This window comes from Anas acuta, chromosome 2 (genome assembly GCF_963932015.1).
Source record: "Anas acuta chromosome 2, bAnaAcu1.1, whole genome shotgun sequence".
Classification (NCBI taxonomy): domain Eukaryota; kingdom Metazoa; phylum Chordata; class Aves; order Anseriformes; family Anatidae; genus Anas; species Anas acuta.
The window spans coordinates 102,264,120-102,279,221 of NC_088980.1; the positions used below are offsets into that span (position 1 = coordinate 102,264,120).

The window sequence follows — 15,102 nt, forward strand, 5'->3', positions numbered from 1 at the left end:
AAAAATAAAATAATAAAAAAAATATGCTGTGCTGATTGATAGAAAGAAATTGTATATGTTTCAGTCCACAATCTGGACTGTTAAGCACCTCCCAAGAGGCACTCAGAATTACTCAGGATTGAATCCAAGATGATTAAAATTCATACCACAGAGAGGAAAGACCTACATATAAAAGCAAACAAAAAACAAAAACAAACTACCAGTAACAGCAACAAACTTCAATCACCTCTGATTCCTATTAATTATTGTAAAACTATTGGTGTTTCTCCAAAGGTTTCTCCAGAGTGATGGGAGAAACAGGACCCTGCTTCCTCAAAAAAATAAATACATTTAAAAACAAACAAACACCACTGAAAATAAACAACATATCAATAATTCAATACACTTATGATATGGATCTGAAATCTAAATATGAAAACATTGAAAAAAATATATTTTAAGTGAAAGACTCATCTTAACGAAGTGAATAGGAATCCTATTATATAATTTCCAAGGAATTGGATTTTACCTTGCATGATCATGTAATTAAAATGTTAAATTGCATGCAGCCAGAAGGACAGAATTAATGCCAAACATGGAATTAACATTGGTATTTCATGACTTTTAACTAATTTGCAATGTAACCCTAACATTCTCCAAATACTGCCTCATCCAAACAGAACTGCCTAGGGCGTTTTAAAATTGGACAGTGGCAGAGAGAAAATACTCCCTAGCACAGCTCCATTTGCCTGCTTGTTTCTGAAGCAGTTTCTCTCACAGCCATTAAAATCTGAAGGCAGGTTCCTCCTTCCTGGGTGTCCACGGTCAGACTGGCACCCTGCAAAGCATCCTGAACTTCAGGTAGCATAGGACTGACCTCCCCAGGAGCAGAATGCTCTGCAGAATATGAAGCAGAGTCTGGTTGCTGTTTCCACTTCACTTGATGAGAGAAGTGAGTTATGCCAGCTCTTCACTTTCCTCACCAAGAGGAAGGAAAAAAACCTACCCTTCTATCCAAATCTCAATCTCCTCAGTCCCTACCTGCCTACAGAGGCTTTGAAACAGGCACAGCAATATTTTTAGGTGGAAGAAAGGGGGAGGAAGGTGACTGCTGCTCACTTCAGAGTGGTACTCCATATAATATGTTAACACACAGAACGAAAATCACTTCTTCACCTCTTTTCTCCCCTGCATGGGAATGCAGCTTTGGTCGTGATTGCACCTCAGGAACCACACAGTAAAAAGCCTCTCCAGAGTGAAGGTTAGGAACTGGGCACATCTTATCTTATAAGATGCTCAGCAAGGGCTCTGTTTCCAGGAAAATGTGCTTCCTTTTGAAAGTGCAAATTTATGTCTGCTTTTCCTACAAAATGCTGGTACAAATGTGAATTCTTGAGCCAACAATTCATACTGCTGATACAAAGGCAGGCTGGGCACAGACTGTTACTAGTAAAAAAATAAATAAAAATAGACGTGAAGGGGTTGCTTTTCAGAATATATATATATATGAATGCTAGGACTCCTGGAAAGGACTGGAAAAAGCAGACTGTGAAGCTAAAAATAATCACGTCGTGTACTCCAGTGTTACCACAGCATATTTGGCCAAAACACAATAATCTAGTGAATATGAGAATTGCTACAGATCAAAACCAGACTTCTGTCAAGTATTTAAAGACATTTATTTTCCAGGAGAGAAATTCTAAACTGTAAGCCACACATCCTTTTATATCACCAGGTAAGAATGCCAAATATACTATTTTCCTTTCCAAATATATTATTCTCCCTTTCCTCTTCACTCCTCTTCACCCCACCTCCCTCCAAAAAAAAAAAAAAAAAAAAGAACACCTTACAAAGCCAAGTAGTTTCCAAGTTGAAACTGCTACCTAACTCTAACTTAACAAAAACTTTCATGATGCTTGAAACGAAATATACATATATTTGTTTATTCTAGTTCTCCTTTAGTGCTCAGTTGTGCATAATACTAGCTCCAGTTCAGAAAAACACGTAAACACAACCATAGCCTTAGTCACAAGAACAGATCGCCATTCAACTTGATTATTTGATGGCATGATTAAATTCTAAGTACTTAGCTGTGTTAACAAAAACATTAAGGTTTTTGTCTCAGTAGGGCAAATCAAGTAAGCTGAAATTCCCTGCACTCGTACATTTGAAGTAGTGGATTTCAGATTACATTTTTTTTTTTTCTGTAAGCCTACCATTTTGCAAAAATTTGTCACTCCCTTGTTTTCTATGCATTTGCTATATCTTAATGAGAAACTGCATTTATTGATTCTCATATTACATAGAGAAATGAGTTTTTCTTTCAATAAGATGATTACACATAAATGTTACATAGAAGTACAAGAAGGCTGGATGTTTTTTTTGTTTTGTTTTGTGTGGTGGTTTTTTTTTTGCTCAATACTTGCTGAAGCATATTACTCACCAGCACAACGCAGTGAATGAGCTAAGGCACAGATTCACAGCTGTGCTCAGTGTGTTCCACATGCAGCTATGGCCGCTGACAATAAGCCATTTGGGATGCCCTGATGCAAGGGCTTGTTCTGTGCTGGCCTGGTGCCCATCAGAGGGTGGGTAAAGCCAAAAGGCTATGCCATGCTCAGAGGGCAGTGAGGCCCCCAAGGTGCCGCTCTGCCAGCCAAGCAACATCAAAGCATAGCAGCAATGTAGACGTGCCCTCCTTTCCACTTGTCACACCCCTAGATGCCTGAATCTTTCTCTCTTGACCATAATAGTGCCAGTCTTTAGGGAACAAACAGGATAATATAGAAATGCTGTTTTCTGGGACTAGTTTTTTGTTCTTAGGAAAGAATATGCATTATTATACTTCTGTATTCCCACGTAACAAAACAACTAATATTAGTAATAAAATATTGTCTTTGTATCAGTAATCATAAAGCACTTTCATTATTGTACTCCCTTAAAGAAGCATAGACAATAGATTAAACTCTTAAAGAAAATCATGAGAGCGATCAGAAACATGATGCATTGCTGTTTTGAAGTGCTAAAGGTTTTTCTTTTTCAATCTGCATAACTTTTGTCCCATCCTGGTTTATGTCAGACACACTGACAGCGTTTCAATTTTCAGGTTACACCAGATAAACACATCAAAAAGCAGGCATCTGTACTTTCCAATGTTTGGTTAAATCCCCTACCTTTCCTACATAGAGTGGGTCTGTGCCCATGTATTCTTCCAGCACAAAGAATTGATTCCACACCCAGCTGCGTTTGGTTCTTGTCCTCCCTGATTGAAAGTAGGGCTTTGACCTGGACCTTGAGGGCTCTGCTTGATTCATCCCAGAAAGACACAGGAAAAGAGCTATTATCTGCAACAAATGGCAGAACTCCACTTTGCCCAACTTCATCTTTTTTTTTTCTCCTTTTGACAAGAGCAGGCACAATTCCAGTTGTCTCTGCAGCTCTAGCTTCCAGCAGGGTGTCAGCTGGGAGTCCAGTGATAATAATTTGTGGAGTGGTCGATTGGGAGAGGTCACCACTGCTGAGTAGCCTTCACCAAAGAAATGGCATAACAGGTACCTATCTGTAAAAAAAAAAAAAAAAAAAAAGGCAAGAACTGTTGTCGGAATTTCATTTATTTATTTATTTTACTAATGTAAATTCTTTGCAACATTTACATAATGCAGAAATGTTTATTTATGATTTTTCTAATCATCAACACGGTTGAGTTTACTAATTAGTCTGTGAGTTTAGACTTCATTCCTTGGATTTTGCTACTAGTGATCAATATGTATTTTTTATTTATAAAGTTTTCTTGTGACTGTTCTCTTAATATACCCATTTCCCCAGTACAAAGGCTGAATTTTCTTCTCCTTAAAATAAGCAAAACAAGTGTAATTATTTTACAGTTATTATCTTTGATTTTTCCTCCTCTGCCTGTTATAGTCAGCTTTACTTGACATTACTATGACATAATTATAAAACAGTTACAGACGGGAAGCAATATTAATGGAAAGGACATATGTTAGCTTCTCTTTTCCATATAACTGAAGAGTAAAATAACGGAGTATAAGATGAATCAGAAAAATTTGATTGATTCTTAGTCACAGTAGACCAGATGTTATGATTTGTTCTTATCTGAATCTGACTGGCTAAAAAGCCCTCCGAGTGTCCCCACTCATTTTTTCTACATTTCTAAAGCAAATATCAGGCATGATAAGAAGCATGTTAGAATAGCTTATGTACTTACTTTAACACATATATGTTCAGCAAGATCAGAAAATTATTTGATTTTGCGTTTTCAGTGAAACCTTACGTTAATGATGAATGATTTTTCAACAAAAATACACATAAGTTTTATTTTTCTGTGCATATTGTCTGCTTCCTTTTCAAAACCTTGATCATTTAGTAATTGGTGGAACTTGCCAAGAATAAAGAATCATTTACAAAAACTATAAAAACTTTGAACAACATTTAAATCAATCCTTTTTTAAAATGCATCTTACAGTTACAAACCTTCTCTGGCCAAGTAAAAATATATACATAATATAATGATTATACAAGTTCTGTTAGCCAGAACCAAATGCAGCTTTGTATTTCAAGGGAATCATCTGCATTAAGCCCAAGTAAGCAATGCTGTCTCTGAAACAGGCATTCTCCTTGTCTGAGTGAGCAATAAGGCAGACAAGAAGTATTTAAGAAGTGCCAAATACAAGGTGAAAATGAGGATGAAATTAAAACGGATAACAAGGCTTTCAATTAGAGTGAGCTGTTGCTACTTAGGAAGCCATGGAAGAAAGAAGATTGCATCCTTTATACATTATATTAAATCACATTATGCAGTAGACATTAAATCACGTATGCATTAAATGCTCTAGATAAACTCATATTCCTACCCACTACTATTAAAAGTGATTGGAATGCGATCTCTGATATCTGATTTCACTATGTCAGGCTCTTTTAGCTACAATACTATGTACCTACCATGCAGCCAAAGGTACCTAGAGGGCACAAACACGAAACAAATAAAAAGCTCTTCTGATTATAGACTGTATTTAAAGCCTTTTTATAGTAATCCCTTCTGTGGTACTGCCCTGCACCAGAAAGGCTTTGCTTAGAGAATGGTGGGATAAACCACAAACCCACTGAGCATGTATGCTAAGCAGCAGCTATTTGAAAGCTTCCATATGTGAAAATTTAGTGTCTATACATGCAAAACAATGGGAATAGGTGCTGTCTTACCTAAACATTCTAAATTTCAAAATGTGATGCACAGTTATAAAACACATCCCTCCAATCTGCACCAAGATATTTTTTTTTTTTGGCAGCAGGATTAACATGCAGGTGCCATCGTCACTAGCAGAGCGTAATTTAAAATGATTAATCCCAACTAGTCATAGCTAGGTTTTGATGTGGGCCATAGGGTAAATCATGACCAGGTGACATTGTAATAACCAAAAGGGCTACCATAGGTGTTAAGGAGAGTAGTTGGGCTTCCCAAGTGGCATATTCACTTCCTACCACTCCTTTCAAGTATGAAAAATATTGTCTGTATTACAGGCTGTTTGCACACCCTTTAGTTTCCTTCTCTGTATCTAAGCTACATTAGGTTAAATACATCTGATATTGATAAACTGTCAGTTTATTTCAAAGAAGCAGCAGATTGTTACTTAACAGAGATAAAAATATGAAATGGATTTTCTTAAGAAATGTCAGTAAAACATTTACAATATGTTAGAGTCTTTCCACTAAGCAGTTTGAAATGTCTTGTTCTTGCTCTGAACAGACATTTCAAATCTAGAATTGCTCTAACCTTTATCTCGAACAGTGTTCTCTTATATCCTTTCTTTTACACCTGCAGGGAAGTATGAAAGCCACCATATGGAGCTCCATGGTCCCCAGCCACACACCACAGCACAGAACTGAAAAACGCACCCAAAATACCAACTGAAAAACAGTCCATATGCTAGACAGCACAATCTGATGAAAAACAGAATACTCACACCCCCTGGAAAAAAATAAATAAATAAATAATGTTGTCATTTACTCATTCTCAAATCTTTTCACCACACAGTCTCCAGAATTCCAATTATTTTTGTTCAGCTGTGTGGCAGCACTTTGTACTGAAGCACTCTTCCCTCCCTTCCTCCCCTTCAGGAGGAATCTTCCCATTCCTCTAAGAGTGCACCCTCCCCCCCCCCCCCCCCCTTTTTTTTAAGGTTTTTATTTATAGTCCTTTCAGCACATCGTTTTTTGAGTGTCATACTTCCCAAAACAGAAGTAAAAGTGTCTGGTGTTTAATTCGTTTTTCTGTTTTGGGAATAATTACTTCTTAAATTGTATTAAATTGTATCTTTTGTTCTGATATAGATGTATATATTTATATGAAATTTTTATGGTTATGTGTAAAATGTATATATATTATGTTTTTGTTCAAGCATAACTAGCACTTTAACATCATCTGCTTTGTGAAATGCCTATGTATGAAGTTGATATGTAAAACACAAACAATATCATGGCATTCAGGAAACTAAGAAGTAAACTAAAAGGTTGCTTTTTTTCTCTTCACCAAGGCATAAACTTAATGTTCTGAGAGCACCTGCAGCTACAGATATGAAGACCAATGACATCAATAGATGGAATGAAGCTCTCTGATTTAGGTGCCTTCTCTATCATCAGCATTTATGCACTTGAGTGAGAAATGAAGGCAAAATTGACCTGCACTGTTTTGTGTTTAAGCATTCTCATTTATGAAATGGTAACCTGTTCTGTACAAACAGAGTATACAGAAATGAGAAATATTTGTACCTGTAATTAATGTCTTTAGTTACTCTAGGAAATTAGTACATCTTCATATAATGTTTCTAATTCCATTAAATGCTACTTCCCTCCTCAAACAGGGTCTCAGGTACAATAATGTCTCTTCAAGCTTTTCCTTCATGAAAAGTAATTTAGCTTTTAAAAATAAAATGAATTTGACTGCTCATGTATTTTAAGCAAGATGCTCTACCTTCTACATCTAAGCTCGTATTCCTTATTTACTTTACATATAATACCAAAATTCACAAATATAAAAAAATATAAACCCAAACAACCAGTGTGCAATTCAAAGAGTATGTTATGTGATTTGGACTGTGCTTGTAGTGTGTCTTACCATATCAGTAATATGCTGTCTAGGTGAACAACTGCAAGAAATCCCATCCTCCCCCCCAAAATATATATGTGAATATACATGTGAATATATATGTGAAGTTTGGGGGGGGGAGGATGGGATTTCTTGCAGTTGTTCACTTAGACAGCATGTTACAGATATGGTAAGACACACTACAAGCACAGTCCAAATCACATAACATACTTTTTGAACATATATATATATATATATACACACACAAACACACACTGAATATCAACTCTCTCACGGTGTGTTCTTAAATACTTGGTTCATCTATAAAACATCAGAATGAAAAATACACATCTGAAAAAATAATAACCTCCTTATTCAATATATACCATAAAATTTACATTTTCTCCCATCTGCTGTAGAGAAGTTGGGCTATATTTAAGCCACAGACTAGTAGCAGAAGTGTTCTCGTGAACACTGCTAATCTGAAAAATGTTACTACTCTACTTCGCCAAAACAATCTGCTAGTGTCAAAAAGACACCATTATGCACTGTCTCCAAGGGGCAATCTTGATTTGATGAAAACATTCAGATCATGAATAAGATCCTCAGCTTTAAGGAATAGTTCCCTTCACTGCAAGCAATTAAGGGCAATTTACACCCACTGAAAATCTCTCTGAATATTTTGTTTCACTCCATAATTTCTACAACAACACATCAAGAGTAGTCCTGGCTATACTCATGTACCCCTGAGCCCCACTAGATACGGACAAAACATGTATTCAGTCCCCTAGATGTCCTCATGAAAGGCCTCCTTCCCCACCTCTGAATTTTCCGTGGTCTCGTTGGGCCTTTGGTGAAAGCTCTTGAGGTCTTTTTGGTGCCACCTAAACTTTTCAGCCAAAGCACAGATTTCTACAGATTTCCACTCACACATTGCTGCTCATATCACAGTGCCAGCTTAATATATGAACCATATTATTTCCCTATCAACCTTGTCAGCCAAACATAGAATTTTGTCCATCAGCATATATTGTCCTAAAGTCTTTGCAACATATAAAATACTTCAGGAAGAAGAGGTGGAAATCCAATACCTTTTCCTAGACTCCACCTGACTGGATTACATTTCTCTGTTTTGAAAACTCAGTGTCAGTTCAGAGCATCCATTTAAGGTTTAAGTGAAGAGTTTTTCATTTCTATTGCCTCCCCCACCCCTTATTCTCCTCTCCTAAGATTGCTTCAATTTTTGATACTATAGCAAAAATTTACTGTTTAAACTCAGATCTCACTGTCTCTGGAATGGCAGCCCTGAAAATACCTGTGAGTAAATTTTATTTTAGCTTGATTATTTTAGCTTGATCAATAGCACACAGTTATCCTTCCTTCCCAGCCTCCCTCTCACTCCCCTACCAACCTCCCCTCTCACCCCTTCCCCATACACACTTTAGCCTTTCAATAAAACAAGACCCTTTATGTTGAGATAATTCTGAGGGTGACTATTGCCACTGGATCTTGAACCAGGATACCATAAGCACAGCAGAATCAGCAAGTGAGCCCCCTGACAGCTGAACTAATCTTGCTGAAATATTTATGTTTTGACATTCAGTTTTACAATGCCCATTGGAAAAGGTATCACTTTCTGTGGAAGAGGAAATTCCCCTTGGAGGAGCTGTAAGCTCACAACAATGTCACACATCTGAAATATCACAGGGACTCTTTTTGCAGGTACAGGAACTCTGTGATCCTTGAGACAAAAGGGTTAGAGAAGAGAACATGTTTAATTACGTTGCAGATTGCAACATCTGGTTGCAACATTTTTTCATGGAAATAAACAAATAAATAAAATAAAAAGGAGGGTGCCTTAGAGCAAGTGAGGTGGGGACCCTCCCATGAAATGAAGGTCTGTGAGTCAAGGCAGTATGATCAAACCTGTTAACTCCCTGTGCCAGATGACATTACATCTACAGACCACAACCTCCTGCAGCTAACTGGCCTAAATATTCACATGGGAGATCTGTAAATGGAGTGCACATCCTGAAGTCTGCATCTGGTTATCAAGCAAGAAACTATCACTGCTCCAAACATATGGCACTGTTACACTAAGCTGGCTCCAATACCCTCTGACTCAGGTGAAAGGACCTTACAACACAACAGAAAAACACCAGGCACACTTCAATAAATGATATGGCTTCACAAAATGCAGAAAGAAAACCAAGCGACTGTTTTTGGTGTTTCACAATATTCTGCAGTTGATTGTAAGACTTGATGTCACTGGAGAGTTCATACTTTTTTTTTCCCTACCTCTAGAAAAAAATGACAAAAGAAAGAAATTTTATATCGTTTTCTCCATATGAAAGTGCTTTGTTGGTTTTTCACCTTGCTATGGTACATTGGTACATTTTATAGATCTAGAGTTGCTGGAAAGGAAAATGCTAATTAGATCAGTTATTGAAAAGAAACGCTAGCAGTACTTGTATGTGTGAGACCAATCAAGTCAAATATTTAAACTTCCACAAGCTCAATTTCTGCAGCCTCATTTAAATTGAGGAATTTCACATAATACCTAAGGGAAGAAATGACTTCGTGGCATTTTCTTGCAGAACCACTGAATTCCCAGAGGAGGCACTCCTGCATTACTGCTTAGAGTTAAACCTAGTTTGACAGGCAGGACTGAAGTAGCCGTCATATATTTTATACACCCTTCCTCAGCTAGAATTTAATGATTTTTATTCCTACAAGAAAACAATACCCAGTAGTAGCATGAAAGCATACATTAAAAAAAAAAAAAAAAAAAAAAAAAAAAAAGAGAGAGAGAGATAGAGAAGAGAAGAAGTGTTAAACTAAAATAACTAAAATGAATAAATTGGATGGCTCAGGAAAAGCATTCATTGAAGAAACACTGAACAGATCAGATATTACATCAATATCCAAAAAAAAAAAAAAAATAGTCAATCTGCCACTAAATCTGCCTTCTGAGTAGTATATTCATATGACAAGCATTTTTAGTTGGAAATACCTTCTATTTTCATTGCACTTTGGAGTCAGTTTTTGTGCTGATTACCTTTGAGAAAAGGCTTAGCCAGGTTTACAGCAAAGTAGGACTTTAATTTAGAGTAAAACAACCAGGGTTTTGCATTAATAATGATTTTCTTGAGCCAAGCATCTGACAACTGAAGAAACATAGAAAAACATGGATAGAACACACTGAGGATCCATGAGAAGGATCCATTCTGCTTATCAGATAGGTCATGGGTAATCTGCAGTTAAACAAATGATTCACAATTACCTTTTTATATGTGTAGTCTAATGGAAGGTGTCTCTGCCCATGGCAGCGGAGTTGGAATTAGACGATCTTTAAGTCCCTTCCAACCCAAACCATTCTATGGTAAGATTTCTATGTTAAGATTTCTTTGCTATTAAATCAATAGCAAATAACCAAGAGTGCTTTGCAATTATATCAGTAAAAGTAGACTTAAAAGAACTCTGAAGCTGTCATGCGGTACATTATTAACAAACACATTTCTAATGACCTACAGCAGCCTTTAATTACAATAAAGTCTTCCATTATAAGGGTGAAATGCCCTCTGACTAAAACTCCAGTATTAAATGATTTTTTTTGTCTGTTTGTTTCAAGAAAACACTCTAACTTACCAGAGATTGTTTTTTTTCTTCACATTCACTCACATTTCTAAAATGCAGTGGTAGCTCAGATTATTAACTTGGATACTTAGTTAATTAACCCAGCAGTTTTTAATCTACTAAATTCTCAAACCCAGAATATTCCACATAACATAAAAAGTTGTCAAAGTCAGCTTTCAGCGTTTTTGCTCTGCTCTGCTTCCTGTGGATTTTACTGTAATTATTTTTTAATCTTATTTAGGCTTTCTTCATGTCCCCCCAAAAGAAGCGTGTCTAGATTAGATCCTCTGGTATTTGCAGGCTGTGAGAGATAGAAAAGTGTGTACAAGGAATTTAAACAGAATGTCACATTTGGTCCCAAGAGAGTTGGTTTGGACTTTTTTGGTGCCTCCCCCTCCCCCCCCAAAGATGATAACACCACAGTCACACTGAACTAGTTTCAAATGAGGCATGCTTATTGTTTCTATACATACTCATTTCACTTTTGCATTTTTAAAACTGTTAGGATATTACTAAGAGCAAACCAGCACCATTTCCCAACTAATCTTTATCTTCTGACCTGTTGTACATTCAAAAGCAAAATTCTAACCAAACTTACTTATACAACTTGCATGCTGTTAATTTAACTTGCTCATCTGAATAGCTCTTCACCTGAGATTAGATAGATCTATCTTTTCCAGAAACAGAATAACATCTACCTTTTACCAGAAACAATCTCCTACAGACTTCACAACATGTAACAGAGGAGCAATTAGTAGATACGATAAAGGTAAAAAAGTAAAGTCACACATCACTATCACAGAGAGACTGTTACAGAAAATGACATGCAAGAGTTTGGCTCCTTTATCTATTTATTTACTTATTTGTCCTGGAAAGCAATTTATTTTCTGCAAAGCTTTACGATCACCTATGTTTTAGCTGAGAAAATGGCAAGGCACTTTGTCTTGTTAGAGAGACTATAAAGTATACACTGCCCTTTCAAGTCTCTGCTTTGACTTGAGAAGTTATCTATCAGAACATGAGAGTTTTTTTAATCTTGCAATGGGAAAAAGATTAAAGTATCAGCATTTCAGTTCCTAGAATCAGAGTGCTTCACTAGTCTCAGTCTCCCCTCCCTCCCTAAATCCTCTGCTTTGCTGGGAAAGCTATCGTTGTTTGCAGAATCCTGGCTCACCTGAACTACCTCACCTTTGGAAAGCATGGGGTATGAAGGCTAAATCCTATATCAAAATGGGATATTTCCCTCTGTTTACTGACTAGAAGTTGGATCCAGATCACAAAATACTTCCTACTAGTGCACACGGTCTATTACAGGAAAGCAGGACCTGTCTGTGTGTGGATATGTGGATAAATGAGGGAACGGGGCAGGGGGGAAGGGTCAGTATCAAACTGCCAAGCACTGCAGAGCCTGCCTTACCAGCTGAATGCTAATCAAAGAAATAAGCTCCCATCATTTTCACATTTGCAAACTCCAGAACATCCTTGACATAAAAGGAAGAAAGCTCTGGGAAATAACTCTCGGGAAATTTCCTGGCCTCCGCAGTATTGCTCTGTAGCATGAAAGCTGGACTCAGCCAGCGAGGCAACCGCTTTGCTTTAGCGGAAAGGACCGAGGCAGTCGGGACTTGGTGCTGCCTACATTTTGCACAAGTCTGTAGCCCTCCCTTCCCCCACTCCATCTCCCCCCTTGTCTGCGAGACTTCTCCGAAGAGTCAGAGGGTTGCTATTGTTCTTTTTTTTTTTTTTTTTCCCTTCTTATTGCAGTAGGTGCACACAAGCGTGGAGCATCCGTGCTCCCTCTCACTTCCCACCACTCCCCGGCCACAGCCGGCGCTTGGGCGGCCTCTGCCAGCCGCGGTGCCCCGGGCAGCCCCTTCCCTTCCCTTCTCTTCCCTTCCCCGCCGCTCCCCGGCACGGCAGAGAGGAGACCACGGCGGAGAGACACGGAGGAAAGTTGCCGCTGCTGCCGCGGCCGCTGCCGAGCAGGAGCGGTGCGGGGCCGGGGGAGAGGAGCCGCGCTCAGCCCCCTGCCCGCAGCTGCTCCCACCACCCCCCCTGCCCGCACGGGAAGGCGGTGGGGGCAGGTGCAGCCGGCACTCACTCACCTGCCGTCCCTCGGCTGCCCAGCGCAGTGAGTATTTTAATCCCAAGGGCCGGCGGTGCCTTGGCGGAGAAGTGCTGGTGGGATGCTCCCAGGCGGCGGCCGGGCACCCGCCTGGCATCGGGGCTGCGCGCCCGCTCGCGCACTCGCCCGCACCCGCGGAGGCAGGAGTGCCGCCGCTGCCCCGCTCCTCCTCCTCCTCCTCCTCCTCCTCCTCTTCCTCCGCGGCACGGCACGGCACGGCACGGCACGGCACGGCACGGCGCGGCCAGCAGCGGGGCGCACGCAGGGAGAAGTGGGCGCCGGTGCCAAGCCCAGCTCCGACTGGGTGCGGATCCTGGCTGCGGGAGGAGGAGGAGGAAGAGAAGAAAGAGGAGGGAGGGAGGGATGGATGGATGGAAGGAGGGGGGAGGGAGGGAAGGAGACGGAGGAGGTGGGGATGCTGCTCTGGGCAGGGGATGTCACCGCTCAGCGGCCGGTGCCGGCTGCCAGCTCGGTCCGCGGGCGCGGAGGAGGCAGGGCGACTTTTTGTACCTCCAGCGGTGCCTATTGAGCAGGGACCCGGAGAGCAAGCAGCCTGCCCGGCCCCGCGCCCCGAGCCCCCCGCCTCTCCTCCTCGACAGGATATACAGATGGAGCCCTTTGGATAAAAATCAGGAGCAGGGCTAGGGGGTGGGGCGCGAGCCAATCTATCTCCCGATTTGCATTTGAAAACACGGAGCTGAAGGAAAGAGTTTAAGATATTTTTTTTTTAATACTCCCCTCCTCTCCCCTCCCCCAGCTCTCCCCCTCCCCCCCTCCCCGCTCATACACAAGCTTGTCCTAGGAGCCGTGATCAACTCAGCATCCGAGGCGTGAAGGGAAAGTCGCAAAACTAACGCAAAGTACCCGGGGTCCCTCCTTCATAATTCTGCCCTTTCAGCCCCCCCAACCTGCCGTGTTTCCAGCCTGCAACACCCCACCCCCAAAATGGCCTGGGCGGCCCTGGGGGAGCCGGGGGTCGCGGGGCCGCTGGGCACGGAGCTGTCACCGACCGCAGCAACCGCAACCCCCTCAACCCTGGTGCCCTCAGCCTCCCCAGTGCCGCTGTCCCTCCTCTCTCCCCAGCTCTGTTTGCAAGGGGGGAGGGAGAATAATAATAACAATAAAATAAAGTGTGTGTAAATAGCTGGAATAAATAAACCAGGTGCTCTCGTAGAATACACGGTGAAAGAGGCGCCTGTGCCAGGGGCAGTGTGCCCGTGCTGGAGCTCTGCGCACCGGTAGGAGGAGGAGGAGGAGGCTGCGCACAGCCCCGCATCCCCAGAGCTGCCCGGGGAAGCAGCTCTGGGCAGTGAATATCTGCTTTGTCTGGACTTGGTTCGGCTGGGAAAGCGGCAGCACAAACTTTCTGCCTCGTTTCAGCACTACTGAAGCCTTTTGGGTCTGCAGCATGCACGAGGTCTGACAGTGAAATGCGATCACCCAGGACTCAGGATGCCTCCTGCTAAAAAAAAAAAAAAAAAAAAAAAAAAAAAAAAAAAAAGGAGGGGGGCAGCAGAGGTTCCAAATGCTAGCGGAGCTGCTGAACTGACATTTTCCACGGACAAAAATATTTTTAACTTACTGTTTTTAGAACAATGGATCAAACCAAGGGCAATAGCAAGAAATGAGCCTTGGCCAATGTCTTTTGATTTATTGCTCTATGAGGAAAGCGTTCTCAACCTACTATGAACAGACTAATAATCTGTGTTTGTAATTAATTTTAATTCCTCATATATATACAATAAAGTGTAGTGTCAACAATAATGAAGTAATGTGAAGACAAAGTCACTTCTTAAAAAATAAAATAATTGATTTATATCAGGATTTTTCTTTTTTTCCTTTTTTTTTTTTAATATAATTTTAGTTTCTGGATGTGGTTGTAGCCTTTGAATTAAAAAGTGCAAAGTATATATATTTTTATAAATGTAATAGTTAATCTCTATGTGTTTCTTGTCTTGTAGCTTCATTTTCAGAGATGTAATTTCTGATGTGTCGCCCTTCTAACCAGAGAGTGGCAATTCAGCAACATGGCATTTGAGGACAGGAGAAGTGGTTTAAAGAGGGCAACTAGAAGCAATCTTCGTTCTGGATGTTCAGCAGCATCCGAGTGTGTGGTTACAATGCAATAGGATGTATTCAGGCAAGAAAATCCTGAAACATGATTGCATGCAATTGCTTAAGATTGCAATTAAGGATTCTTCTTTCCTTTGTCCTCCTTCCCCCAATCCCTAATGCATCTTTCACAAATTAATTGAAATAAGAC

General features: G+C 40.3%; 1 protein-coding gene across 2 annotated transcripts in view; it reads right to left on the reverse strand.

Annotated features, from left to right (window-relative positions):
- The window catches only part of LOC137850895 (cadherin-7), a 97,259-nt gene extending 83,833 nt beyond the window's left edge, over window positions 1–13,426 (reverse strand). The window contains exons 1-3 of one of the 2 annotated variants that reach the window (XM_068671412.1): window positions 13,057–13,426; window positions 12,820–13,023; window positions 3,153–3,538 (exon numbers count right to left, since the gene is read on the reverse strand). In XM_068671412.1, the coding sequence (XP_068527513.1) occupies window positions 3,153–3,362 (210 nt within the window). In that variant the 5' untranslated portion in view covers window positions 3,363–3,538; window positions 12,820–13,023; window positions 13,057–13,426. Of the gene's footprint in view, window positions 1–3,152; window positions 3,539–12,819 lie in introns of both variants that reach the window. The other variant, XM_068671413.1, reaches the window with a different exon arrangement.
- Between the last annotated feature and the right edge of the window lie 1,676 nt (window positions 13,427–15,102).